We start from the raw sequence: 26,945 nt of genomic DNA on the forward strand, positions 1-26,945 counted from the left end.
TAGTGTTTTCATATACTATTCAGTTTTATGCCAAATCGGTTTATTTCTGTACAAGTTAAACAGCGACTCATAACTTAATTCCAACTTGGATAAATAGTTTCAAAATCTAAATATCTGTAACCAAGGTCCATTAACATGAAACCGGTGAATATTGTTTATCAAAAAGCTTTCCTGAAATTTTGCCCCTAATATCAATGTATGTTTTCTGAAAACTAACAATTCACTGGTTTTCGACACCTATCACTATAATTAAAAAAAATCATTTTTATACCACTGTACACGTATTTTGACTGCATTTGTTCAATCTATCATTTCTGCAAGTAATTTAATACACGAACTTAATAACTTTACTTATTTTACAACTCACGGTATCATTTTATTTCATTAAAAATTCTGATCAAGACGCACAGCCAAGTAAGCAACTTGTACAAGTTTTGTATACTGTGGTCTTACTACCGACAATGCCCTGTTGTAGGAGTTTGGAATAGCAACATTTAAGACCGAATCCAGCAAAATGAGTCTTAAGGTTATATTTTTTGGATTTGGTAATTCTGTTGTTTTAAGAGCATACTGAGTTCTTTGTTTTGATGTATCAAACATTTTGGCCATCTGGATAAAAACGGACAATGTACGGGTGAAACATGTTGAGGGAACCCATTCGTTTGCATGAAGCAAGATTCTCCTAAAGGCCGTCACTCAAAAGTTGTTGTAGTGATTTGTGACTTATTTGGTTAGGTTGAGTCATTTTTTTAAAACAATGAACCAAGATGGCTAAAAAAATTTCTATGTAATCCTACGCGAAAGGCACAGTGTCCGAAAACAGAAAATTTGCTATTTCAATAACTGAACAACGCTCTAAAAAAAGATATGCATCGAATCTTTCTGTGTTGCCCATAATTCCTCTGACTGACATTCATGTACAAAGCATATGGGAGATTTTACAAAGACTTTTTTTCTGGCCAATCCAAACTGGTGCGGCATTTTGGATATATTATTTTAAATATTCCAGGTTTTGATGCGAAACAAATTTACCTGGCAGATACAAATTATAAAATATTAATGCAGCTTCTTAAACAAGCTTTCAGATATCCATGACCCAATCTCTCCTTTGAGAAAAAAGTTAATCTTTTACATCTGTTCTTAAGTTATTCTTAACATTCAATACAAACCTTAAAAAAGAACAGCATTTTGGTACAGGTTTTGGTACAGAGAACTTGAGTAAATAAAAAAGACCCAAAGTGAAACAGAGCAATTGTAACTATGATAAAAGCTTCTGTGAATAAAACCGACAGCGTGTTCACTGAAGAAATGTGGGTTGGACCCTATGCCCTGGGTGTAATGACACACGTCTGTCACCACAATTGGTGTAATGACGTACGTCTTTCACCATAACTGCTGTAACGATGCCCGTCTGTCACCACAATTGGTGTAATGATGCACGTCTGTCGCCACAATTGGTGTAATGACGCCCGTCTTTCACCACAATTGCTGTAACCATGCACGTCTGTCACCACAATTGGTGTAATGATGCACGTCTGTCACCACAATTGGTGTAATGATGCACGTCTTTCACCAAAATGGCAGTAATGACAAGAGTTTGTCACCTTAACTAGGGAACAAGCACCTGTGTGCTTGATATAAGCATAACTCCCTGAACCCAAGCACTGAAATATGTTTGCAAATGCAAAGATAGAACTTTCAGCCTAAAAATCTAGCAATTCTGCAGGTCATTGTCAGACCCAAAAAGAAATAATTGCATGCAAATCTTTAAGTCAATATGGAAAATGTTCACACTGGTCTGGTGCCTTCAAAACCTTTCTTATGCAGAATGTCATAACACAGACACTTTTATTGGTCGGTTAGTATTTTACAAGTTTTGCGATTGGCTACTCTTGTCAGTCACTTCTAAAGACACTGTAAACATCTCCACTACAGGAATACAAAATAAAACAGACTTTCTGATTGGTTAATTGGTATCTTACATGCCTTACTATTGGCTATTTTCGGCTGAAAAATTCAAAACTTGTGTGCCTCACAATGTACAGGTTTCACAAAAAACAAGCTTCCTGATTGGTCAGTCGGTATGGTACATTTCTTTTGATTGGCTGAATTTCTCTACTCCCTTTTCAAGACAGCATGGTAGGAATTACGGAGTAGTACGTAAGGGAAGCATGACTCCAGAAGGTCTTGGGTCAGGAACGGTGACTCCTTCACAATCTGCATGACGGAAAAGTCACGAGGAAAAATCACAGCTACATTATTTATGGGGTCAATTAAAACAGAAGTCCAACACAAAATCACTTCCATAAAAAAGTTCTCCAATTTCCAGAGTGAAATGTTCAGCTTTTATTACAACCCCCATCTCAAAAGTTCAAATTTCTAATATTTAGACAAATCAAGCAATGACATCATTGAATATTCCCAATGGCCCCCTTTAATGGTGGGCGTTGTAGGAGTGACTGTCATGGAACAGTTGCTCTGTACAATAGTTATCACCACCATTAGCCGGGGCCTCTGGAAATAACCAGTCACAGTGTCACTACGGTCAATGGATTCATCAATAAAACGTGAATTAAAACGTCACTTTCTCCAGATTTTGCCAACTAAACTGATTTTAGCAAAACACATACATGGAAAAATGCTGTCGAGCCGTTGTTTGCTTTTAAATTTTTTTTTTTGGTAGTGAGGGTTGACATGAACTACCTGGTCCAAAAGTAGATAGAGTGATTCCTTTGCTTTGGGTTGGATCTGCTTGCCTGCCTCCCCACTGAGAGAAAGAAGACTGGATGACGCCAACTACAAGGTGAAAAAATGAAAAAGCAATTGATCACTAAGACATGTACAGAAGCGATCAAACAGTCAGCAATGCAGAACTTGTCAAAATGTGAAGATGATTTTTTTTTTTTGGCAACTTACTGCCAAAAACTCCTGGAGCCGCTGTTCCACATCCCCCCGGCTGTGCAAGGTAAACAGCGCCCCCGCGATGGCGTTGATAGCCTTGGCAAAGCAATGACAGTTGTTGGGGTGCGCGTCCAAGACGGGACTGTAGACGGTGGTCTCGCTGCGGACCAAGACGCGCAGGGAGACGGCGATGAAGACCATGATCAGGCAAGATGTGTTATAGTCCTCCGTTGGATCAACTTCAAGATAAAGAAAAGAGTTTAACAAAACTTCTAATACTTTGTATCTGATGGGAGTTTTTCAGACTTGTACATGACTTGTGATGGACTTGCAATTGGCTCGTGGGTTTGTGATTGGTCTGTGATGGACCTGTAATGGACTTGCGAATGACTTGTGGCGGACTTGGGATCAACTTATGAGGGCTACGATTGGATCGGATGATGGACTATGAACTTGTGATAGGTTTACGACAGCTTATGATTGACTTGTGACTGACTTGCAACTGGCCTGGGGCTGAGATGTGATGAGCTTGTGATTTGCTTGTGACGGACTGGGACTGACTTGTGATTTGCTTGCAATGGACTGGGACTCTCAATGGCCCATTTCTCAACTCACTGTCTTTCTCTGCCTGCAGGGCATGGCAGAGCGTTGGATCCACATTACACGGCAACCCCACACTGGATGCTAGCATATCCACGGTAACCGCATCCTGCCCCGATGCCTTGACGTGCTCTCGGAAATCCGTGATGGTGTTGTAGAGGAAAGGTATCCTGTGATTTATCGTCTGTGAACAAAAAGTGACCAATCTAACAAAATGAGTGATAAGTCATCAGAGCCAATTTTGATTTGAAAGCCTTTCATAAAAATCTTGCAAAATGTAAATCAACGAGAATCCTCAACATTTTCCACCCACATAATGTCCATTTTACACGAGGATGGCAAACTGAGTTTCCTCTATCCAGTGAAAGATAAAATGAACTTAATGGAAAACAAATGGCTTTAAGAACCATTTTGTGGGATCCGGTCTTTATACGAAATAGCGAGTACAATCGGCAAACTGTGTGACCAAGCAGAAAATGCCTCTACCAAAAGTGGTATTGGGGAATGTATTGTGCCTGGTTCTAGAATGAAGCAATTGACCTGTGGTGGGACTGGTCTCTCAACCTTGACCTAGATAGCATGAAGTTTTTAACTAGGTTCTTGTGCACGTTTGGCATGCACGCAAAGACCATACATTCCGGCATAAATTTGTTACGTGCACTCAGCATGCCCCATGCCAAACGCGCATAAACTTGTGCGCCTTTTGGGGTGAGTTCGTACCAAAGGACTGTCAATTTCATTTAAAAACAAGCCCTCTTCTGTCCCTGCTCAGAGTAGATACCACCAGCATGCAAAGTTTCAAGCCTCACTTCAGCCAAAACTTGGCAAAACGTGTTCACCGTCATGGAATAATAAAGACAGAAGGCAGCATACTCACGTCTGAGTGCGCTTCTTGAGTGAGAGACTTGAAGGCAAGGATAACGCCGATGATGTTCAACCTCGTCAGGAGGTTCTCAATGGCTGGAGATGAGAAGACAACAAGGGAACTTGTTTACAGAAAAATATGCAAACCAGAGCTCAATATCCATATAGTCAAGCCCAACACAATGATAACCAAATTCACGTGCTGAACAAAATTCAGTCGGGGACCAGTCAGAGAAGTGTAATGTATATGGCATTTTAGCTAGTACCCATTTCTTGCAAAAATTGTTTTCTTGGTTATAGAGTAAATGATAATGATGATCTTAGGTTACTCAAGATCAAGCCTTAGTGACCAAGACCAAGACTCACACTTGAGTTGCGTGCCCAGCTCGGCCATCATGGACGGCTTGTCAAAATTGGTCCTCAGCTGTTGAAGAACGTCTTTGTTCTCCAAGACAAGTTTCTGTCAAAACAAAACAAAAAAATTCGAAACATGCTGAATGTATGTGCTCAAAGTGGTCATTCCAGTCCATGTTGCTATGGTTACTAATGACACGTGATTATCCACACAAACATGAATAATTCATGACTGACCTTGAGCTCACTGACTTGGCTGGCAATGTGCCACATGAGGCTCTCGTGGAGGAATTTCATGCCGTAAGCTCCAATCAACTCCGCCAGCGATCGCAATTCTGGATTTTAAAAAAAGGCAACATAACACCACCACGAATAACAAGAACTTTCTACTCATTTGAACTGTTTAAGTATGGTACCAAGCTGATAAGAGCTAAAACCGCAATTTCCAGATATCATGATATAGGTGCCAGACCTCTTTCCGAAACGCATCGTCTTTTGTTTTGGAGATTCTGAATTTCAACCTCAGAGAGTTTTGCAGATTTCTCTCTGACATCAGTATCAAATATCTCCACTGAAAATTTGGAAATACTTCCAGACCAAACAACGTTTAAGGTAAATTTCATCAACAGACGGGGCATTTTTTGGCTAACAAATTGACATATCCTATTTACTCTTTATAAGATGGTTAATTACAGGCAAGTTTCAGCAACAACCATTTAACAACCACTGGCCAAATTTCCCTGGTAACCTGCCCACAAAATGCATCCTGGGTATTGGGCAAAAATGGACCAGTGGTTAACATATAAAGTTGCCATTCCAACTAGTCTAACAAAGTACGCAGCTACTGACCGGTGACGTCTGTGTACTCCTCCGCATTGAAGGGGAGCTGAGGGTCCGGAGCCAGACTAATGAATGCACGTTGGTAAGGGGAGAAACAGATTTGACCTGAGGTCACCCTCCTTAGCAACACCTCCAAGTACCTACACACCCAAAAAAAAGGTCAAAGGATAGAGGACCTCCACATCTTATCTAGAAAGACAAAAACACTTCAGCTATTGTGGCCAGTTTGATCCAACAATTTGCTTTAAAACTGGGGGCTTAATTTACAGTAAAAATGATTATTTTAATGACAGCAAAATTCTCCCTACCAGTTGGTATACAGCATGGTGATTGTCTTTTCACCGTGACTGTCCAGTTGCTGTGTTTGCTGCAACATGACGTTGTTGAACACTCGGGTCACGTCAATATGAACTATTAAAAAACAAAAAAACAAAAAAACAAAAAATCACACATCATCGAAAACTCAAAGTGTATGAAAGTCATTACTTGTTGATGTTGAAAAAACTTTTTTTCTGGCTAGCGCCCCCCCGAACAGAGATATTGACAAATGGGAAGAGTAACCAATATAGGGCTGGGTAACTCGGTTGGTAGAGCACTGGTACGGTATTCCAGAGGCCGCAGGTTCAAATCCCGCTTCAGTCAATTTCTTTGTTCATCTTTATAGTCATTCATAAGCACCTCGTCAGTTTCCCTATATGATTTGTTTCATGAAAAAAGTTGATCCAAAAGTCTGTTGACGTGGCAAAGCTTGGTGGTCAAGTTGCAAGATATTCTTTTCTTATCCAAGAAAGTGGATACAGTTTTTTTCTCCAAGTTTCCGCACAGGCTTGCATATACGATACTTACTTGCTGAATGTAACTTCAATGACGGGGAAAAGAAAAAAAACTGATTTTGTTGCCCATATGGGTAAATCCAGAAATTAGGGGTCCAAAAGTGTGACCTTTTTGTGTCCCTGTTACATCTGACCTTTGTTATTTGATATGGAACTTCGGAATTGATTTCAAACTATCACTATTTGCGGTAGCACCATGGATATATCTCTTTGAGTATGTGGGGTTCTGCAAAGAACCGGTGGCACTCAATGTTTCAGACAGTATGCTCTGTCCGTCGTCAGGAGACTGCAGAGGGTCCAGTGATGAGGCAGCTTATGTGGTGTGTAGAGGACAGTGAGGTGTGGAGAGGATGCTAACTCTGGATCCAACCGGTGGCTCGGGTCATCTCCAAGCCAGCGGTCTCCTGACGACGGACAGAGCATACTGTCCAAAACGTTGAGTGCCACCGGTTCTTTTCAGAACCCCACATACTCAAAGAGATACCTCCATGGTGCTACCATAAACCTATCTAGTTTACTTGCTACCTCCACTGTGAAAAGCTTCAAAATCTCATATCACAATTTGTTTGGCAGGTTAATTTGCATTAATTAATTCATCACTCTTGGAAATTAGAAAATGTGTTCTGAACTTTCAAAATCATTTGTCACATGTTGCAGTGACACACAAAAAAATTCACCAATTTATGGAATTACCCACAATAGGCCTAAAGGCTCTCCAACATGTTCAAAGAGAAGATTTTACAAGGAAGCTGATCTTGTTACTTTACAATTCGAAGGTCATACCATGAACTGGCATTTCACAGTTTGGTGTCTCACAAAGTGATCCATTGTGCATAAACATTATGCATAAGATCAGTCAGTTTATGGGTCAAACAACGATGATTTGAAGGAACAACTCTTTACAGATTTACCATGGCTCTCAATGCTTTGCAGGACGTTCATGTAGGTGCGAACGCTGGTCAGAAGCTCGGAGGGTTTCGCGATCTCGTTGGTCTCTGGTTTGTACATCATCATGCCTACAAGGGCTCTATTGAGAAATAAGTGAAAGACGTCCATTAACAATTTCTGCACAGTTGTCAGGACCTTGGAAAGACCTTTCCAGAACTCACCAATTATTCCAATTTTCAGGGACAAAAACTAGGCTTTTTAACCGGCCAAAGAGGTATAATTACATGCACATGATGAAAGAAAACAATGAAAGCATTGTACTGAGTCAAAACTGAACTTCGAATTGAAATGCACTCTCTTTAGTAAAAATGGAAGTTACACCCTTTGAGACCTTGTCCAAACATTTCAAGACCCCTTTTGTATCCAAGTGTCCCGTGCAATTGTTCTCAATCTGGCTTGAATTTCACAATTCAATTCACACACAAAAAAGGCACTCTGAATTTCATGTGTCATTTGCACAAAGTCTTGTATATTGAAAGGTGCAGAAAACACTGTCGCCAAAAACCCAAGATATTTGGGATTAATTAAGAATGGAGATTGAACTAATGGGTCATTCTATAAATTTAGGTTCCAAAATGTGATTTTTTCCATCTCTGTTACCTCTGCCATGTTTACCATCTAAAAAATTTGACAACGGATGTATCACTGAAATCAATTTCAAGCTAGTTTCGTTTATTTGGCAGGTAATTTGCAGCACTTATTAAATCTTGGAAATTCTTGACTTGGTCTTGGAACAGGGACGGGAAAAAAATGGACCCTGAATTTACAAAATGACCCTAAAATGCAGAGTCTTACTTGGCAAATCTGGCCTCCAGATGTTGAATGAGGTACTCCCTGGGAGCAAACGTGTGCTCCCACACGACGATTTTGGGAGTGAAGTTGATGGCAAAGCACAGCTCCGTCAGGCTAATGTGAAGCTTGTCAAAGCTGAGAGCAAAGTGGAAAACAGAATGAAGTCGTAAAGGCTGGTTCAATCTTCAGATGAAAGTGCAACTGAGGCGATTATGACTTCACCAAAATCTGTAGCTAAATTTGTTTTCCATAACTCTTCCGTGACTTTCCGGGATAACTTTTTCCAGGATCTTCTGTGACTTTAACTGACTTTTTCCAGGATCTTCCGTGACTTTCCAGGACTTTTTCCAGGATCTTCCGTGACTTTCCAGGACAACTTTTTCCAGGATCTTCCGTGACTTTCCAGGACAACTTTTTCCAGGATCTTCTTCCGTGACTTTAAGTGACTTTTTCCAGGATCTTCCGTGACTTTCAAGGATCTTCTGTGACCGTGGTAAACCTTTCTTTGGTATGAAAAGCCGCAACGGACAGTGACTTACACGCTGAGTTTCTCACGCGTCTTGCGATGGCTCTCCGATCCGGGGACTGTTGGCTCAGGGATGTTCTTGTTCTTCTTGTCTTTTTCCTTGATTCGTCGTCTGAGATGCTCGTTCTTGGCAAGATGGGGAGCCGCATTCTTGGGCAACAGCTGTTGGGAAAATTAAGGAAAGCTTGACAGTTTAGACACACTTATATTTAACTTTATGCTCTTCTTTGATGTATAGAAACAATTTGACATCCTGTTGGGACTAAATGTACTGAAAAAATGCACCTTTTTAACATACAAAAGATTGTCCATGCTTTGGTGGACAACAGAGGGCGCTGTTGCTGGGATGTCAATCAGTGAAAACACTGATCAGTTTGCAGGGTTTTTTTTTAAATTGGAGACTGAAAAGTCGTTCACTGAAAAAAAAAATTGAGGAAAGAGTTGCTCATTGGCTTAATTTTCCCCCCAAGGAATGACATCACAGTTTTGCTTATGAAAATGGAAGTTTGTATTAGCATTAAAAAGCAAAAAAGCACCAAAACACCTTTTAAAAATGCAAACAAAAAAATAAGCTTATTGAAACAAACAGGTCCATTTTGAGGATTGTAGTAAAAATATTGCATTGCTTAGACCAAAGTACAAACTTGCACAAAGTAATTACTTCTGAACAATCATTCACAACGTGGAAAAAACAACCAAACCTGATCGCTCAGAATGCACTGTTCTGTGCAGATCTTTGTCACCACATCCTTGACCTCCTTCGCCAGCCTGTCTAGGAATGCATTGGTGACGGTCAGACTGCGGTCTCCAATGTGATACCTCTGTACAAAAAAATTAAGCAAACCACATGAGTGGCTGGATAAGAGACTAATTACTCCAAGTGCTCAAAGTTGTGACTGATTAGTGCAAATACATAACTACACTACACAAACACATCTTTATCGAAGAATTCACTTGGCAGTTTCAGTATAACAGGGTGGTGGCGAAGAAAATGTACTGTCAAGCCGATATTACACTTAGGAAAATGACTGAGCACCAGTCAAAGACATGTTATGCCACATGATATTTCTGGTTGGTAACCAGTGCCGTTACACTGTCCATTGAAATACATCCCAACAACGCACCTGACCATTTTTTTGCAAATTTCATTTTTTATGATTGCTTTATTGTACTTATATGCTTCTTTATCTATTAACAAACAAAACACTGAAGAGGAAAGTTTATGACAATACTTGACAAAAGTTTCAAAATCACGGCAAAACCAAGCATGCAAAGGGTGACCAAACTTACGAACTTCCATACTTCTAGATCTCGACAAACAATCGAAAGTGACCAAAATGTTGGTTACAAACACGACCAGAGAATTCTACTGTGGTCAGAAACTATGACAATGGGTGTAATGAGTACAAGACATGAGAATCACATTTAAAAAGTGGGTAATTCCACACCAAAAGAAAAAAAAACAGAAGAAATGTTTGAATTGTCAAGGCTTGACATCAAACTATAAGACTGAATTACCTGTAAGAATGCTGAATATTTGAAATTTGGACCAATAATCAAATATTTGAATAACTATTTTCAAATCATATATTCAGAGGTAAAAATCAATAACATAAAAGAGGGAAAAATTGGAATTCTTTGGTTTTACAAAGTTACATAAATACGGCCTCCAACAAAACTATTCCACTTTTTTTTGACATGTGAATCACTGGGACACAAGGAATATATTATTTGGACAAACTATCAGCCCAGTTCCACACTTCCTCACACAAGTAAGCATTTGCCTGCAACTGGGACCCCCTGTTGTTCCTCTTTTGTTTGTACTTTAACTTTTTTACAAGACCACCCATATGTTTTGTACACAGTTGTCAATCGGGGACCTTATTGTCCTCTATTGTTCAGGGTCCCCAATTGAATGAAGAGACAAACTCATTTATATATAACTACACGCTTTGAGACCCCTCTCCAAGAGCTCACAAAGACTAGTCTTGTGTATACTCTGGGCAAAGCCTGTCTGTCCGTCAAAGCAGTCAAAGAGGATGCACCTAAGATAGTGACTGAAGTTTGGACTGTTTTCGACTGTTCAAATGATCTGGGATTACAAAAGGAAATCAATTTTGATGAGTACCAGAGTTTAATCTTATGGCAAATGTTGCATCATTCATTAAATCATTAAACCTAACCCCCTAGGGAGTATATAAAATCAATCTGAAATAGGGAGATTTAGGACTGTCAGGGAAAGGCATTATTGTGGGTCAGTTGTAGAGGCTGGTCTGGCATCCTACTTATTAGTAACAGACTTCTACTACAAACAGCACTAGAAACCAGTTTACAAGTGATGCAGGTGAAAATGACATGACGAGACAAAGTGTATGGAATTACCCACAATTCAACATGCAGCCATTCCATTCATGATACATGCACCCTCTGACATGTAACCATTACAGTTTTTTAACCATGAAGTTGGTACAACTTTCAAAGTCAAGGAACCGCAAAACATGTTCCAAAATTGTGAATCTTTTAGAAGACATGCAGTACGCAAAATGCTCTAAAACTCTTCTGCAGCAAAATGGAATTCTTGTAATGGAGAAACCCAAAGAGTGAGAAACATTTTGACAAAGAGCCCGAATGAAGTGCCAGGAGACACTTTAATGGAATGGCTGATGTGACAAACGGTTAAACCTTACCCTATCCATAAAATATGTGCTCGTTTCACGCTCATTTCGTGCACTAACCTGAAAGAGTTAGTGAGTTTTAGTTTTAAGATCAAACAGTTAAGGAATGGTCAGAGGACCCCCCCCCAGCTCAAGACAGATGAAAGCCAGAAGTTTGGAAAAATCTAGAATGAAACTGGAAAGCTTGGTATTAAACAGCCCAGGCAATGAAGTTTTCTTCGACACACTTTCTTGTGCGACTTAACGATCTTTATTAATGCATGAAATCTATTCGACCTCGTTTTGGGGTTAACTAAATGAAAAGTGAAGTTTTTTTATGACGCATTTAAACATTGTCCATGCTCTTCTGGACAACAGAGGGCGCCGTTGCTAGCAAGTTAATCACGCCGCTCTATCGTATATAGGTTCTCTGTTGATATTGTTAACTGAAAATTTGATGAAAACAAAGACTGCTTGTCTTAATATGGCAATGTACTTAAGCAACAATGATTCCCCAAAGAAAAGGAAATTAAAAACAGCAAAACATTCAATATTCCAGCAATCTTCTGCACACCATTCAATAAATATTGAGCTTTTTCTCCCTGGAATAACATCACAATTTTGGTCATGAATATGGAAATTCAGATTAGCATAAAATCCAAAAGGGTACCAAAATAACATTCGCAGTTGCAAAACAATTAAAAATGAGATATATGAAACCTAAAGGTGCGTTATGAAAGGTTGTGGTAAAAAAACTGCATTGCAAAGACCCGTTGAGGTTAAGCAGGTTTGGGTAACGAGTAAACACAACCATGTCGTCAGTGGGCATTGGTCAGACAATTAGTTGATTGAGCACAAGCAAGTTATTGAAGTGAAACGAATGTGCATGTAAAAAGGGTGGTGTGAAAGGAAACAAGGATAACAGTTGGATTATTAAAAAACAGTGCCTCCGTGCAAAGATAAAATCTTTTGCTGAGTTCTGGCCAAGAATCCATGAACAAACAGTCTCAGGTGAAATTTGAAAACTGGAAGGACGAGTGGAGATAATGTGTCAATATTTCTAAAGAATATTAGAATTCCGCAAATCATGAACCAAGGAGAAATGGGAAGAAGCGATTAATTTTGCTATTTTTTAAAGTTTTGATGTTGGGTAAAGAAAAAACTCAGTTCTCTGTGCGGCAAAGAAGATATGCCGTGGTGGTGTTGAAGATTAATGTTTGTGTTGTTCTTCCAGTGAGTGGGAGTGATTCACAATAAAGAACGCCACCAAGATACTGCCGCAGAAAGTTCATTTTCCAAAGCTGATGAGCAGGTGAAGCATTGCAGTCTGGCATTTGAGTGTACGTCAGCAGACAAACTGCTACTCATGAATGATTCAAGTTCCCCGCGCGCAGAAAGGGAATAGAATTTATAGACCATTTCCCACAATGCACTGCAATTAAGTCGTTCTATGGCAACCTCCTGGTGGCGCACTGTACTGTGAATCACCTGTGTTGCACAACCCTATTAAGTTGGCAGTTTTCCAAACTGTCATTTTCTTAGTTCTTGTAGTGCCAGTTTGAAGCCGCAAAACCCTCAAATCAATATGCTCGCAACAAAATTCAGAACTGCAGAAATGCAGAGTGCACGTGAAACCATGCAGTCTGGTTTCATGACAATTAAAAAAAATAATAAAGCTGCGTACCTCCTCAGGGCAAAGTTCGTGGGTGCAGTTGATGAAGTGCGTACAGATCAACGGGAACGCGATGGCGTAACGCGCCTGAGAGGCGTAGCTGAGGCACATCTCAAACATGCGGTCAAAAAACCGACTACGATGGCTGGAATGAGACGGTAAAATCACAAGATTTCTAAAATTCTAAATTTTAAAATTCTAAAGCAAATTCTAAACTTACTGTATGGAACACAAATTGTCCCACTAAGCCAATCAAGTTACAAGTCCCTTTCCAAGGCCAGTTATAACTAACAGGGTGAACAACGACAAAAGAATGCTTTTGTCACAGCTCATTTGAATAGCTTGTGAATTGGTTTAACTCTGTTAGGTATTAACAGACAGAATCCACTCAAAACTCCAACGGGATTAAAAAAAGTCTATCGAGAACTGAATATGTTACGTCTAAGATCCTGGAGTTACGGAGGTCTGAGATTCAGGATTCCTACCAGAAGATGCTCAAGTCGGACGTTTCATTGAGGATCTCGTCCAGGGCATCCACCATGATGGTGTGGAAGACAATGGTGTTCATGGTCCGAGCCAGCTCGTGATTCTCAGTCAGGATGAGCGTGGCCTTACGGATGCTGGTGTAGGCTTGGAGACGGAACCAGTCTAAACGGAAGCCGCGGAAGTCAAACACTTCTCCCTTCTCTACTACGGATGAAAAAAAAATTGAAACAGAGGACGTGATTTTGTGTTTTTAATAGTTATTTTCTGACTTTTTATGTAAACAGAAGAGTATGGTACAAGTCCTTGGACTGCTCCTTTGGTGGTGTTTTATAATAAAACTGATTTGAGATGAATTTTGTGTTTGTCTTGGCTGTGTCTGCAACAAAGGAACTTTCTGTTTAAAATGAAGTGAAGGTATACAAAGCCTCATCCCGACATGGGGTTCGTCCATTCTTGTTTAAGTTTCAGCCTAATTGGACAGGGCTTGTTGTAGTTTAGGCGTATCTGCCAACACTGCGAGATCGGAAAGTGCTGGTTTTGTGTCACGTGTCTTTGTGCGCCTTTGCAGAAAGGACTTCACACTCGATCTCAAGGAGAACATGCATTGTGGATCACTGTTGTTTATCATTCCAGCTCACCCCGCTCTGGGCATCTGTGTATTTATCACTAACGAGCAGCCTTCCTAGATGGTGTGAGGTGCATGAGACTTTTTTTTCAAATTTTCGTTTATTATGATTTTTATATCTTTGAAGACTCAAGATTTGGAATGGTTCCAATGAAATTGGAACTGTTGGCAGGTAGGTCATGGTCACATTTTGAACAGAAAACTCAGATCAGTGTCCTCCGCACAGTACGATTGAAATGAAACTTGGCCTATGTATGGGCATGGATAGGCATGGTTGGCAGGGGGCTGATCGTCACATGGTTGAGAAAAAAAGGCCTGTTTACGGGGTTAAAATGTGACCAATTTACCTTGCTGAAGGCTGAGATTTTCCATGGTTTGTACAAAGGAAGAGAGAATGACCGATTCGTCTTCTGAGCACAATGGAAGATTCTGTGAATAGGAACAAAGCAATAACATGCAAAACCATAACACCGGAATGGATACTTCAAATCTTTAAGTCATCAAAATCACTCCCAAGTATTGTTAGTATTCAACAGATTCAAGCCTCTATAACAAGATGGCGGCACCACTGGCTTTTACAGTGTTCAAGATTAGGAGAGGGTTGGAACCATCCTGGCTGAAAAAAATGGCTGACGGAGCTCATTACTTAATGAAACAGTTCGGCAAAGGAAACTTTAAAAAGTTCATAATGCATCATGTTGGGCTAGGTCCAAAGATGACTATTTGTCCACATCTGGCAAATTTTCCCTGGTAACCCATGCACAAAACATATCCCAGGTACCAGGCAAAACTGATGCAGCAGACAAACAGTTGTCACTCTAACCTGCCCGTTGTCAACGACAAACCTAAACAATTTCAGAAAGTCACCAGTTCTCTAGCTGAATCTAATCTTCCACTCACTTGAGTGTGCGACCAAACAAAAGACCACGAGCATTAAGAGTGATACCAAAAGTCGACCAGGGGCTAACCTTTGCGAGATTGTTGAGAACGATGGCATCGTAGCCATTTAGGTATTGGATATAGTATTGCTGAAGAACTTGATGGTACTTCTTCACCAGTGCTGAATCAAAAGGATAAAAAATGAACGATGTGTTAAACACAACAACCTGACAAGCCTGTGCTTGAACTGTGACTTTAATTGGCAATGAACAGACTTCTATTCTAGAGGTACATGTAGCCATGACCAACTCATACAAAGTCTGAAGTTGCTTTGCTGAATCCTCAAGTTACAGCAGGAAAAAAACGTTTCTACTGCTTTTAGTTTTTGAAAATGAGTGCACAGTAGTTTAAAATAATTAGTTCTAAATTTACTTGGAAGAGGACAAGGAGATTACATGTCTGGTTGGTGTAGTGGTTCTTTCCTCGCCTTCCGCCTCTGCGGCCCGGGGTTCGAATCCCGGCCCGGCCCACATGTGGATTGGGTTTTCAGTCCCTAGCTGATTCCGTAGGTTTTACCCAGAATATTCTTCTGGGGTTTTCCTCCCACCTCTTAAACTGTAACTGCTTCTCACTGTCTCCTCTCTACAGCTTTCTTCAGGCTTGCAAGCTTACAGTGCCTAGGGCGCTGAGGAATCCTTGGTGTCATAACCACAAATAGATAATAACAATTTGTTCAAGAAAGGTTCAAGTTTCCACACCTCTGAGTTCTTCCATGTGAAAAAGCATCTCTGGCAGCAAAGGGTCCAGGAAATCATCCACATTTGTCTTGGATTTCATCTTTGGATGAGGGTGTTCGGCATGACGGACAAGCCACAGGATCTCATCACGGGCAAAAGCTAGCCCCATGAAGACGTACAACGCCTGCGATGGGAGAAACATGTAAGGAACGGCAGAGATTTATGTATCTGATAAACACTTGTCAGGGGGCTCACACCAATGGGAGCCCCAACTGTATTGTGGGAAAAAGTGGACATCACGTGACCCTATAGCAATCATGTATAGGTCTACAGCATCGGACCTTGTCCAAGTTTTCATGACAAAATCTTCAAGCGCCCCTTCTCTGTCATTTCATGAGATGTAGTGATTGGTCAAAATTTTGACATTGGGCCACTCAAATACGGGACATGTACTACAGTGCACCACCAAAGGGTTGCACAGAGACGCCATTTCCAAGTTTATGGTCAACAAAAGCCCGGTATAAATGGATATTTCTCAGTTTTTAAAATATGAAGTTTCGGAGCGACATTCTACCCCTTGAGTAGTTAAAATGAATATTCAAAATGCCCTTGCGACTCTTATATCCAAACAAATATCAAGAACATGTTGAATTCTCTAAGCAAATCCATGGAACACAATTTGTGAACCATTTCCCACAATGCCCTGCAAAAAATGGCATCTCGTCATCAACCTCTTGGTGGCGCACCGTACTGTGGATCACACCAATATTGGTTCCTGAACATTGATATCAACACAATTTTGAAGAGCCATACTTTTGGTCCGAGGAGTCCCGGTTGGTCTGACAAGATGGTGACCAGTTCCTTCAAAGCTCCACGCAAGAACTTCCGTCGATCGCGGTGCACGCCGGGGCTGCAAAAAAAACATACATGAATGAAAGTGGAAGAAAAATCCGACAAGCAGAGGTGTAAAAATCTGAAACAAAGGCACTGAACCTTGACTTCAAAAACCTGAGCTCTTGGAATTGAATAATCCACGCATCAAATGTTTGTCAGAATGATTGACGTTATTTTAAAAAAACTTTTAGATGCAATGTTCTCAGTTTCTCTTATTTTCATTGCTAGCTGGTCATGAGAAGACCTAAGCAGATAAGAGGCCTGACCATTTTCGTTTTTAAACTTAAAACTGACTAAGCAAATTTTGAAAGAGAAAAACTCTAGTTGAAGAGGTTAAATAAAGTCAGTCTGTAAGACTTACGCATGTTGCAGGGCGTGGTTACAACATTCCTTAACTTCCAACACCCTCTTGTGAAACCCCTTGATGGTGTCAAAGAACACCTCAATGTATTTGTGGAACATGAGGACTTCGTCGCGGAAAAGCGTGATGCAGAATCCGCCTTGCAGGGCCGGCCTCCAGAGGGCGTGAGCGCGCTCGTTGCTCTGAAGGAGAGTCGGACAAACCAGGAACCCAACTGGTGGAGAAAAGAACAAATTTTCTCAATTTTTGACAATTCAGCATTTTAAAAATAAAGGCAGAAGAGATCCACTCGAAAAAAAAAAAGACCGATGGAAGAAAACAACAAGATTGGCAGGTTTAAAAATGTTCCAGTCAGTGTTGGAGTCAAGTACATCGTAGGGGCTATCCTGAAATCCTTCGTAAGTCCTTCCACAAGACCAGTCGTAGGTAATAGGGTGGACGATAAAGAAATGCTTAAGCCACAGTCCATTTGAATAGCCTGCGGCTTCGCTTAAGTCTGGAGTACTTGTGATGGATTTGCAGGGACTTGTGGGACTATGGCACTGGCTCTAGTTTCTTGTAATAAAAGTCAGATTTGATGTTTCTGAAAATATGAACCAATATTTTTGTAAAACTCACGGATGATCCATCGTTCCATGGTATCAAGGGACAGGTATTCGCAGCGCATCTGAAGAAACAAATACAAAATGAAAACCCATTTACAAGGTCTCATCTGAGAGCAGACCAAAAATCCTCGTGGAATTTGAAAATTGTCAGGCAACCAGAACGGAATATTTCAATGTCAACCATGTCCATGTTGAAAACTCCCAGAAATACCTCTGTGCATTTTGAGAAAATCTTTGAAACAAAGGGAAAAACAAGAACATGGCTTCAACAACTAAAACCAGTCAAAAATTCTGGCTTTTCGAATTCATACTGGAACGACAAAATTATCTAAATGCATAACAGGAAATGTTCATTGTTCTCCTAAAATCCTTACATCAAGCCTATTGACCATTAAGATGGCAATTTTCATTGAGACTTTTCAAGTGAGACTTTCTCGGCTAGTCTCTCACTCCAGTCACGGCATCATTGACTTACGGTCTCGCTCTGTGCTGGGTTCAAGAGCAGAGCTGGTTTGGAGACTAGGCTGAGCATCTCCTGGGATCGCATCTCGCCTGCCATCATGTTGCGCCTCGGGTAGAGATGGAGCAGAGAGAACAGGGCCGAGGCAACGCACTGAGAACAACGAGAAAGCAGAAATATTGTCAATGGTTATTCTTCATGTCGACGGCTGCATCAGAATATGTCGTCTGGAACAAAGTCTAGATCTCTGTCCATTGGAAATAGCAGGTACCTAAGGACGATAGATCTACTTGTGAGTCAAGGAGCCAGTAAAGTGTCCATATGAGACTGGACACTTGACCTCGTATCATGTGTGCCTATAAGACAAAGACTAGGGAGAAGACTTTTTATATCGTGCATGTGAAGACAGAGACTTAAGACCTGACCTCACATCCACTTGAGTATGAGGACACAAACTGAAGACCTGTCCTCATATGCTAGCATGTGAGGACAAACAACACTCTCCATGCTCCTGGCAATGAATCGGTTGACAGAGCTCAGCTCTCATGTAAAATTTATGTTCAGACAGACGTATTGCCTATTCCACGATGGAAAGTTAAAATAGACTCTGCATCAGAGGTCAATGATGTGCTGGCTGTTTTTCGACTTGATCTATGCAAGTTATTGAGGGATGTACACCGACTAGGAGCTTCTACACAAAAGCAAAATGGTGAATTTTTAATGTTCTGGGCAAATTTTCATTTGGCAAAATCATTTCTCACCTTTTCCAAGGGAACAAACTGCTGGGTCAGTTTCTTGACGGGGCTGTCAAACTCGACGATGAGTGTGCCCAGACGGGCAAACGAGGGCTCACTACGAAAAAAATATGAGAACATTCATATCGCACTGACAAACAAGTCCAGATGGCAAGACAAAAAAACATTTCACTGGTACGTTACACACCAAGGACAGTAGTTTCACAGCTTCAGGACAATCTTTCACCGTATCATATCAACAGATCAAAGGGAAATTTAAATCCATCTTCAAAACGCAGGCCCTTCCCCCTAAAAAAACAAGCACTTTTCATGCCTACATTTTATGTGAAATCCTTCATACTGCCGGTTGCCATTCACACTGCCTCAATATGAAGAGAGGAATTGGCGGAGGATTTTGAAGGACTGAGGTAGTGGGCACCCCTCCAGAGAACATATGCAAGAGGATTATGGAGAATTGACAGTGTATCCTAGCCAAAAGGACCTTGCCAGTTTGGGTTAATAGGGCTCTGTTTACGACCTACAATAAACTTCTTTATACATTTTCAAAGATATCAGAGAGTCAATGTTATTAACAATAACAATCATTCCATTAGTTGAAACATTTCAAAAATTAACAAGCCAAATGCGAGTATGTTCTAGGAAGCCAAAAATGTTGTCAAGATGTTGGAAATAAATGCAAGGTTTACAAAAACCATTCAACACAGCGGATTTGGAGATCTAGCCGCACAAATTAGACTGACCCCAAATGTTGTGACTTTGGCAAGAAGTAGCAAGTTTCCCTTTGGGAACCCACTAGATTGTGGCTGGATTGGTTTCCAATAGACACATGTGTTACAGTGAGCCGTAGCCAAGACGTAAGTTACCTTTTTCCATAAGCCAGTTCATAAGCCTGGTTGTAGAGCCCCAACATGGCTTTCCTGTCTTCGACTCTGGCCAGCAACATCATGATAGAAATGTAGGTCACCACTAACTCCAAGTAGTTCTTGGTCATGTCAAAGTTCGCCGTCTGTACACCAAAGAAAATATAAAACACCAACCACGTAGCGGCGATGGCACACATCCATCTTCATGAAAAAGCATTCCTGCACTACTAAACCTTGACTTCTGGATTGACCCGACCAACCATCCAAATCCTCTGGTTTTGGAAGATTTTGGAGGATTGAGGAAGAATGGTAAAACTGCATCAATGGTTGTGAGGGATACATTGTTTCAAGGTTTCAGCCACGCATAAATTCAGGCCTGCATGATATGTGAAATCCTCCATACTGCTCCAGGATACCCTTTGCACCATACCAACATGACACAAACTGTCCGGGGATTTTGAAAGAGTGAGGCAGTGGCCGCCCCTAAAAGGAGTGTACAGTGTAGTCAAGAAATAGTGGAGGATTTTGATGGATTGGGGATGAATACAATTTTTTTGCCATGGATAATTGGAGAATTTTCATGGATTGAGGAGGGTGCCTTGAAAAAAGGCCATATGAAGCAAGATATGAGACGGACAGAACCCCCCTGCTTTCTGTTGGTCATTGTTTCACTGGAGTCTGGGGAACTCTTTTCAAACATCTAGGGGGAAGTGTTTATAGGTAACAATAGTCCAGAGTGTGTATGGCGATTGGACATGTTGGGGGGGTATCCCTCGGTTTCATATCTTGCTGGATATAAAAAAGGCCTAGGGGTTAGGGTTTCCCGGTAAATGACAGACTAATTTTGATGACAGGCTAATTGGCTAGGTCTGATCGGCATTAATACAATACTTACAACGTCGAAATGAACATGACAGCTGGATAGCACCGTAAGCAGCTCGGTCACATGATCCTGTCAGAAAAATATGGTTGAAAAAAATTGGAAAGATGAACTCGAGAGACACAAATAAGTGGTCAGCAAGGTTTCTGCCAGGAATGGATAAAATGCTTATATGTACTGGAATCTGTTTGGCTTTTGTACACAGTGCTAAAAAGGAGCAAAATCCTGAATGATTTCACCTCTAAAAATCCACAAATTTATACCAAAATTCTAAAATCTGAACAAATCTTGAGAAACCACAAGTGTGCACAATTGTGCACAATGGCCACTGCATGCATTTGAAATTTTAATGCCTTAAATTAACCGTAATCCCCTCAGCATTTTTCTGGCAGGCTGACTCAACCTGTGAAGTTTCCAACACCCTGTCGCTGCTGGGTGGGGTGTTCCAACTGTCCACTTGCTGTATCACAGCCCAACAAACTCCAACAGGCAGTAAACTGTTTGGGGTTTTGGCTGAGTGGGGATACTTGGTCATTATACCATACACACATGTAGTATAAGGAATGAGAACACTACGTATCCAGCAACAGCAGGGCTATACAAAATTGTACTTGTTTTTTGGGGGCCAAGATTTCTTTGTTTTATCTTTGACTATTCTTAAAAAAGCAAGGTCACCAAACTAGAGTAAGGCCGTTTTCCAATACTCAACTTCGTCTCCGTCTCAGGCTTCGTTCCCAAAACCAATCCCTGGTTGTGGGCCTTAACTGTTTAAATTACATTGGATTACTGTAATTTTGGGCTTTCTTGCATCTTATTTGATGTACTGTGGTACTATTAGACTAATTACTAGGCTTACAGCTTCAGAGTCAGCTAGTTAAAAAACAGTTGAAGCCTGAGACAGAGCTGAAGTTGAGTATTGGAAAACGGCGTAAGTTAAGTTACTCCTTAAATACAGGTACATGACCAAATGACCTCCATTGTTTACAAGCACATTCCAGAAGCATTATTCATCAACCACCCAGCAGCAAGTACTGGGCATTACCAACCATCCCCACTCAGTCAAAACCCAACACTGCTACTGCATCGGCACAGTATTCATCCTGTCATAACCCAACACTTTGTGTAGTAAGTTTGATATGCACACAGAACTCTACTCATCAAATTTCAACAACCTCTGGTGTTGTAAATTGATGGGATGGGGACTGTTAGGGTCAAGCAAATTCCAGAAATAAAATCTCTCTTTAGAATACCACTGACAGCACGCATGCACCCTTAATTGAAAATGACGTTGTGAAAGTCAATGTTTGCATCAGCGCTAAAATAACTTCCCTCTGGAAATGGCAGGGAAAATAATCCAGCTGTTTATCTTATACAAATGTTACAGGTTTAACTTTCAGCCTCACAGCTGTAACTTGAGGACGCTGGGTTTCATGTGGAGATTTTCAAGAGCTGGAGAGCTGTTATAATTCGAATATGACAAGGAAATGTTGCCATGAATGTTATAAAAGGAAAGCACTGTAACATGTAAGGCAAAGTGTAAAACATAAAATAGTTTCTCGCCTCAACCTATTTCCTTCTTCCCCAACCATACATTTTCCCCTTCAAGCTTTCCTTTTTTGATAAACATATTTTAAATTACTTCTTTCTCAAATGTACATGAGCACATGTGATAGCTATAAATGGAAGTTTAAAACTTGCTTGAACGAGTGAAAAATACTTTGGATAAAAATTAAAACGTCAGCTAGAAACTTGTGCAAGTTTAAAACCTGTTAGACAGGGTAAATGCACTTTAATTTTAGAAACAGTAAAGAAAAAAGAGAAAACCAATAACTTTGGAAAAAAACCACTGAGGGAAAAGAGAAACCACTGGCCATCTCTTCCATTTACAGAAAATGGATGAGGAATGAGAAACTATTTAGTTTTTTTACTTGGCCCGACTTGTTCACAATGGCCAACCAGGAAATGCCTGCAGTTTTCTAATCTTGTCATTCTTGACTGGATTATTGAACACTCGGAAATCATGCATTCATTCTGAAATTCAGATTGATAGACGTGGGTGGGAGAAGGGGCTGACGCGGAGCACGATCTTGACACAGGGGTGCTAAAATCATGCTTGAAAGTTGGCAGGGGTGAGACACCAACAAAACGTCTGCCACAAGGGTTGTAACAATGACGACAAAATAAACTGTAAAAACCGAGGGTTATTCATAGCTAAAGGTATATGTATACACGCTACATAGCTAACTGTACGTGTACATGTAACACGGCACGGGTACTCTGCCAAATGGAAGTCACTAAACCTCTCCAGAGGTGGAAATGTTTAGATCCAAAATCCGGATACGCAGAAAAATCTTGAGAAATCTTGTGGCAAACATTTTCCAACCAATTACATGCACACATGTACATTAATTGTCCCCTCAACCGAGGACATGCAAAGATAAATGCGAACGACATTGCCAACATGGTTTGAGCGTGACAAGTCACATGACTTTGATATACAGCCATTCACTGCAATTCTTTGCCAACTTGTAATTTCCCCCTCCATCTCCGAAGAAATTCTGTCCAATTGGGAAAAGAAATCGCTTACATGTACTTTGTTATATTTTGATGACTTTGATATTACACAGTTCAACCACCAGTGACCACTGTGAATGTGTATATTAAGGGCTCAAAATCCAACTTCTGATATTGTGAGCTAACCTTTTTTGCTTAAAATTCTAGGTTTATAAAAAAAAAGGTGATGTCGTTGTATGGTTCCAATATGTTACAATTTTAAAACAAGTGAGTCTGAAATCAGACTACATATATATCCAGTGGGGCGTGTCCCTGATGCACACTTGAAGACCATACAGTGTACATGCCTATTCAACTGTGAGGCAGCCCTACTCACTGAATTTAGTGACCAGCTTTTCTGTTGAATTTTACTACGTGCTTCTCACACTTAAAATAGACAAAGATGGAATAAAACAGCAAAATACATGTAGATATTTTGGAACAGGTCAGTTTGAAATCATTCAGAATGGTAAAAGGAGCACATTATACAAGACCGATTTATTTCAGAGGGGAAATTTGGAGTAAATGTACTTTTCGACAATACAGAATTTATTTCTGGCCTTTTTGACAACCACGCTTTTGTTTTGGGCACTAGAATTTTGGCAAGATTTATTTGCCCACCTCACAAATACATCAGTAGCCCAGGATAAACCTTGATCCCAAACTAGGAACATCTAAAAAAAAAAGAAAACTTTTCTTGTCGCTGTTCAAAGTGGATTGGAGGACGACTTACATTTTTAACTTTGACGGCGGACAATGAAAATGCTATTATGATTGCGGCAATATTTTGGATTGTTTAAAAATTCAATTCTCACCGTATATTCGTGGATGTCTCTGAACGTTGTGTAATACACGCTCAGCACCTTCAGGATTTCAGTCTTCCGTTGATCTATCGGTGCCAACTGACCCTGCAAAGAAAAATAAAAAGAAACAACTGAACAATAAGGACGCAAAGCTATCACGAAGCCATCTCACTTCAGAAGGAAGTAACTCTCCTCAAGGAAGTAAGCAGTGTATAGTTATGGTGATTTAAATCGCATCTTTGTACATTTTTCACACACAATACAACTTGATAGCTGACTTGTTAACAGTTCTATAGCAATATATAAGCTAGTTTCTAAAATTTCTAATAGATTCTAAAGTCTGATTTAAAATAAAATTAACTTCTCATCATAGAATGCTTACTACTTCTTTGACCTCCACTGGCCTCTTTTTTACAAATTCTTTTTGGGGTTTTTGTTTCTTTGTCGGGGGTGCTTCAATGTGTATTCACTAAATTTTAAACAACACGTGAAGCTGTTTTATTCAAACCAGTTACTGTAGATATTTTGACAACTTCTGGGGACACAAACGTGCTGGCAAAAAGAGGCGAGAAACTCCATCTGTCATTTTATGAAAGTCAGTCATCTGTCATTTTATGAAAGTCAGTCATCTTGAAAAAAAAAATATATATAGGGCCTTCATTTTGCTCAAAACCTTGGCAATTTTAGGAAAATAGATCATTAACAAAACCACAAACAGCCCTCTGGGTAGAGGTGTACATGTACACTGAAGGTGTACAGGTGTAGGGCTTTCTTTATTTTATTTCTTGAAAACCTCACATGAGAAACTACAATACATGTAGCCTCTCTTCAATACATTTTTTCGCAAAATAACTCCAGGTTTGCCTTTTGATTTTTTTCTTCCAAGTAGGCCAAAACTAAGTTATTGAAGTGAGTGCCAGCCATCCTCACCTGTACGTTCTTCTCTGTGTGGGGAAACTTCTTGACAATGTTCTTGAGGCACGGCTCCAGAGCTTTCTCCGACAGGAAAGCTGGACGCGATCTCGGATCTTGACATGCCTGGTGAAAAAAAAACAGTACCGGTAGAAACATTTCAGTCATTTCAATTAGACCCAAACTGGAATGCTGGAAAAGGGTCAAGATCTCATTTTGTGGGAACAAAACCTGAACTTCTCAAAGTCCTGTGCTATCAAGCAAGGGCTGAAGTTTCTATATGCTGGATTGATCTGGGCTATGTTCGCCCAGATGCCTTCTTCCAGATGTCACAACCAATGATGATATAAAGGGCGTTTCATATTTAAGGGGAATGAGAAAGCTAAGTCATGATACTAGGGACATGCATAAATGTCAGGGTGCTGTTTATTTGGAAACTCATTTCCTTAATAGGAAATTGTGATTAAAATATGTCTTTTTCAGCATGCTGTAGCTCCTCTATTTAATTTCCAATTTCAAAATTTTTTGAAATATCAAGTAAAGCCAGCACAAAATAAAACTCAAATAAGAAGAAAGATTTTTTCAACAAAAATTGTGAATGTTGAGCTTTTCAGTTAAAATCCTGACTCATTTGTGTGTACAAAATAACCACAGTTTGCTTTGTATTATTCAAGTACAAAACTGACAAAAAAATCTCCAAACATCCCAGCTTCAAATGAATTTTTTCTTTGCTTTGCAGAGTCCGATGGAATCCAAACTTATATCAAAATATTTCTCATGACATCCTCTGCAAGATCACTTCACTAATAAAAGGGAAAAAAATAGCTGAATAATTTTTTAGCCTCCCTGTCATGCAAATGAATCGGACGTCTTAAAATTTGGATTGCATTTCACTTAAACATGTTAGATGACAGTTGAGCTTGAGCTAATCAGAATCTCAATCAGAATTTCCAATGCTTGCTCTGCACTGCACATGTACTTTGTGGTCCAAAACAACCCTGCTGCAGCTGCTAGTACTACAGCCTGATCAAATCAATCAAAACTCTTTTCTTGAACTTGCAGAGTCAGGGTCTAGTGACGGTCTGAATACCAGTAGCGATGTTACGCCCCAACTATAGCATAAGTCCCAACTATAGTTGGGACAGTCCCGACTGTAGTGCTGCAGTTGGGCTGGCCCAACTATTGTTGACCAAAGTCTGTGGGAAATGTCCCAACATTATCCAAGTCAATGTGTCTCACATTTGACACAATTCATCAAAAATGTGGCACTTAGCCCTATGACCAATGACATGACATTTGTAAACAATATGACTTTGGCACATGCTGGGCACATCATGCACACAGGACCTCTCTGTTGTAGTTGGGCTGGCCAAACTGTAGCACTCTAGTTGGGTCTGTCCCAACTATACTTGGGACGGGCCCAACTATAGTTGAGTTGGGACTGATAGTTGGGGCGTAACAGCGACATGGTATTGTCAGTAAAGTAGGCCTACATGTACAGTACATGGTGCGTTTCCAACATGTCCAAACGATCTGACGGCCGACGTCCTAACCTACAATTGCATGACATTGTACGTGTACAACCTAACAACAATGTACAGTACGTGTAGGCTACATTACATGGACTCACTTTCTTGATGTTGTACAAACGAGCGAGCATTCCCACACCTCGATCCACCAGAACCGTCAGCTTTTCAGCCAACTTCTGCTGGCTGTGGTTGACTGCCATTATTGAAGCGATTCTCAGCCTATACCCCGACTCCACCAACTGGGTCAAATCTTCAGAATTGGTGTATCTCAGGTGCTGGATCCGATAAAACGCTTGACAATACAGGCGCGGTCACCACACGCATTGAACTGCACACAAACGGAAGCGAGGCTCTTCTGTCAACGCGGAAGTACATGATATTACCCATGAGTCTTTGCAAAAACACGACGGCTATTTTATGTAGCAAACAATACCCCTACGGTGGCCCCGCAAGGACACCGCTTGAAACGCACAAACGGCAGTATCGCTCTCCTCGCTTTTTTTAATCTCCCGAATTAACGTTCCGGTTCCACTCAAAATTGAGGTTTCTAGTTACTGACGGTGTACCCAAACTTCTTTTTCGATCTGCAAATCACGTCTGATGCAAGACTGAACTACAC

At 40.5% G+C, this 26,945-nt stretch overlaps 1 protein-coding gene across 3 annotated transcripts; it reads right to left on the minus strand.

Annotated features, from left to right (window-relative positions):
• Positions 1-26,672, minus strand: LOC110982373 (nck-associated protein 1-like). 3 transcript variants are annotated; one of them, XM_087130917.1, is made up of 29 exons: positions 26,428-26,672; positions 24,816-24,923; positions 23,898-23,990; positions 20,545-20,601; positions 19,650-19,792; positions 18,793-18,883; positions 18,047-18,184; positions 17,585-17,633; positions 16,967-17,180; positions 16,525-16,621; positions 15,733-15,895; positions 15,064-15,155; positions 14,443-14,524; positions 13,470-13,671; positions 12,997-13,129; positions 11,346-11,393; positions 9,360-9,479; positions 8,672-8,820; positions 8,136-8,267; positions 7,304-7,419; positions 5,868-5,970; positions 5,569-5,699; positions 4,957-5,054; positions 4,732-4,825; positions 4,379-4,461; positions 3,517-3,685; positions 2,917-3,140; positions 2,704-2,796; positions 1-2,217 (listed from the first exon to the last, which is right to left on the minus strand). In XM_087130917.1, exons 1-29 carry the CDS (start codon positions 26,524-26,526, stop codon positions 2,116-2,118), a joined length of 3,423 nt encoding a protein of 1,140 aa, XP_086987043.1. In that variant the 5' UTR covers positions 26,527-26,672; the 3' UTR covers positions 1-2,115. The 3 variants fall into 3 exon arrangements, with proteins under 3 accessions (XP_086987043.1, XP_086987042.1, XP_022096418.2); XM_087130916.1 differs by having other exon boundaries at positions 13,470-13,674; positions 26,428-26,671; XM_022240726.2 differs by lacking the exon at positions 11,346-11,393 and having other exon boundaries at positions 13,470-13,674; positions 26,428-26,671.
• Between the last annotated feature and the right edge of the window lie 273 nt (positions 26,673-26,945).

Source organism: Acanthaster planci, linkage group LG21 (assembly GCF_054643075.1).
Source record: "Acanthaster planci isolate LZ-2023a linkage group LG21, COTS_SCS, whole genome shotgun sequence".
NCBI classification, from domain to species: Eukaryota; Metazoa; Echinodermata; class Asteroidea; order Valvatida; family Acanthasteridae; genus Acanthaster; species Acanthaster planci.

Excerpts from the sequence above, each read along its gene's own strand:
- LOC110982373 (XM_087130916.1), bottom strand. The coding sequence starts at position 26,526 with ATGGCAGTCAACCACAGCCAGCAGAAGTTGGCTGAAAAGCTGACGGTT. Across the intron at positions 9,480-11,345 it reads GCACATATTTTATGGATAGG|AGGTATCACATTGGAGACCG; the intron begins GTAAGGTTTAAC and ends TTTTTTGTACAG. Across the intron at positions 7,420-8,135 it reads CTGGAGGCCAGATTTGCCAA|AGCCCTTGTAGGCATGATGA; the intron begins GTAAGACTCTGC and ends ATTTCTCAATAG.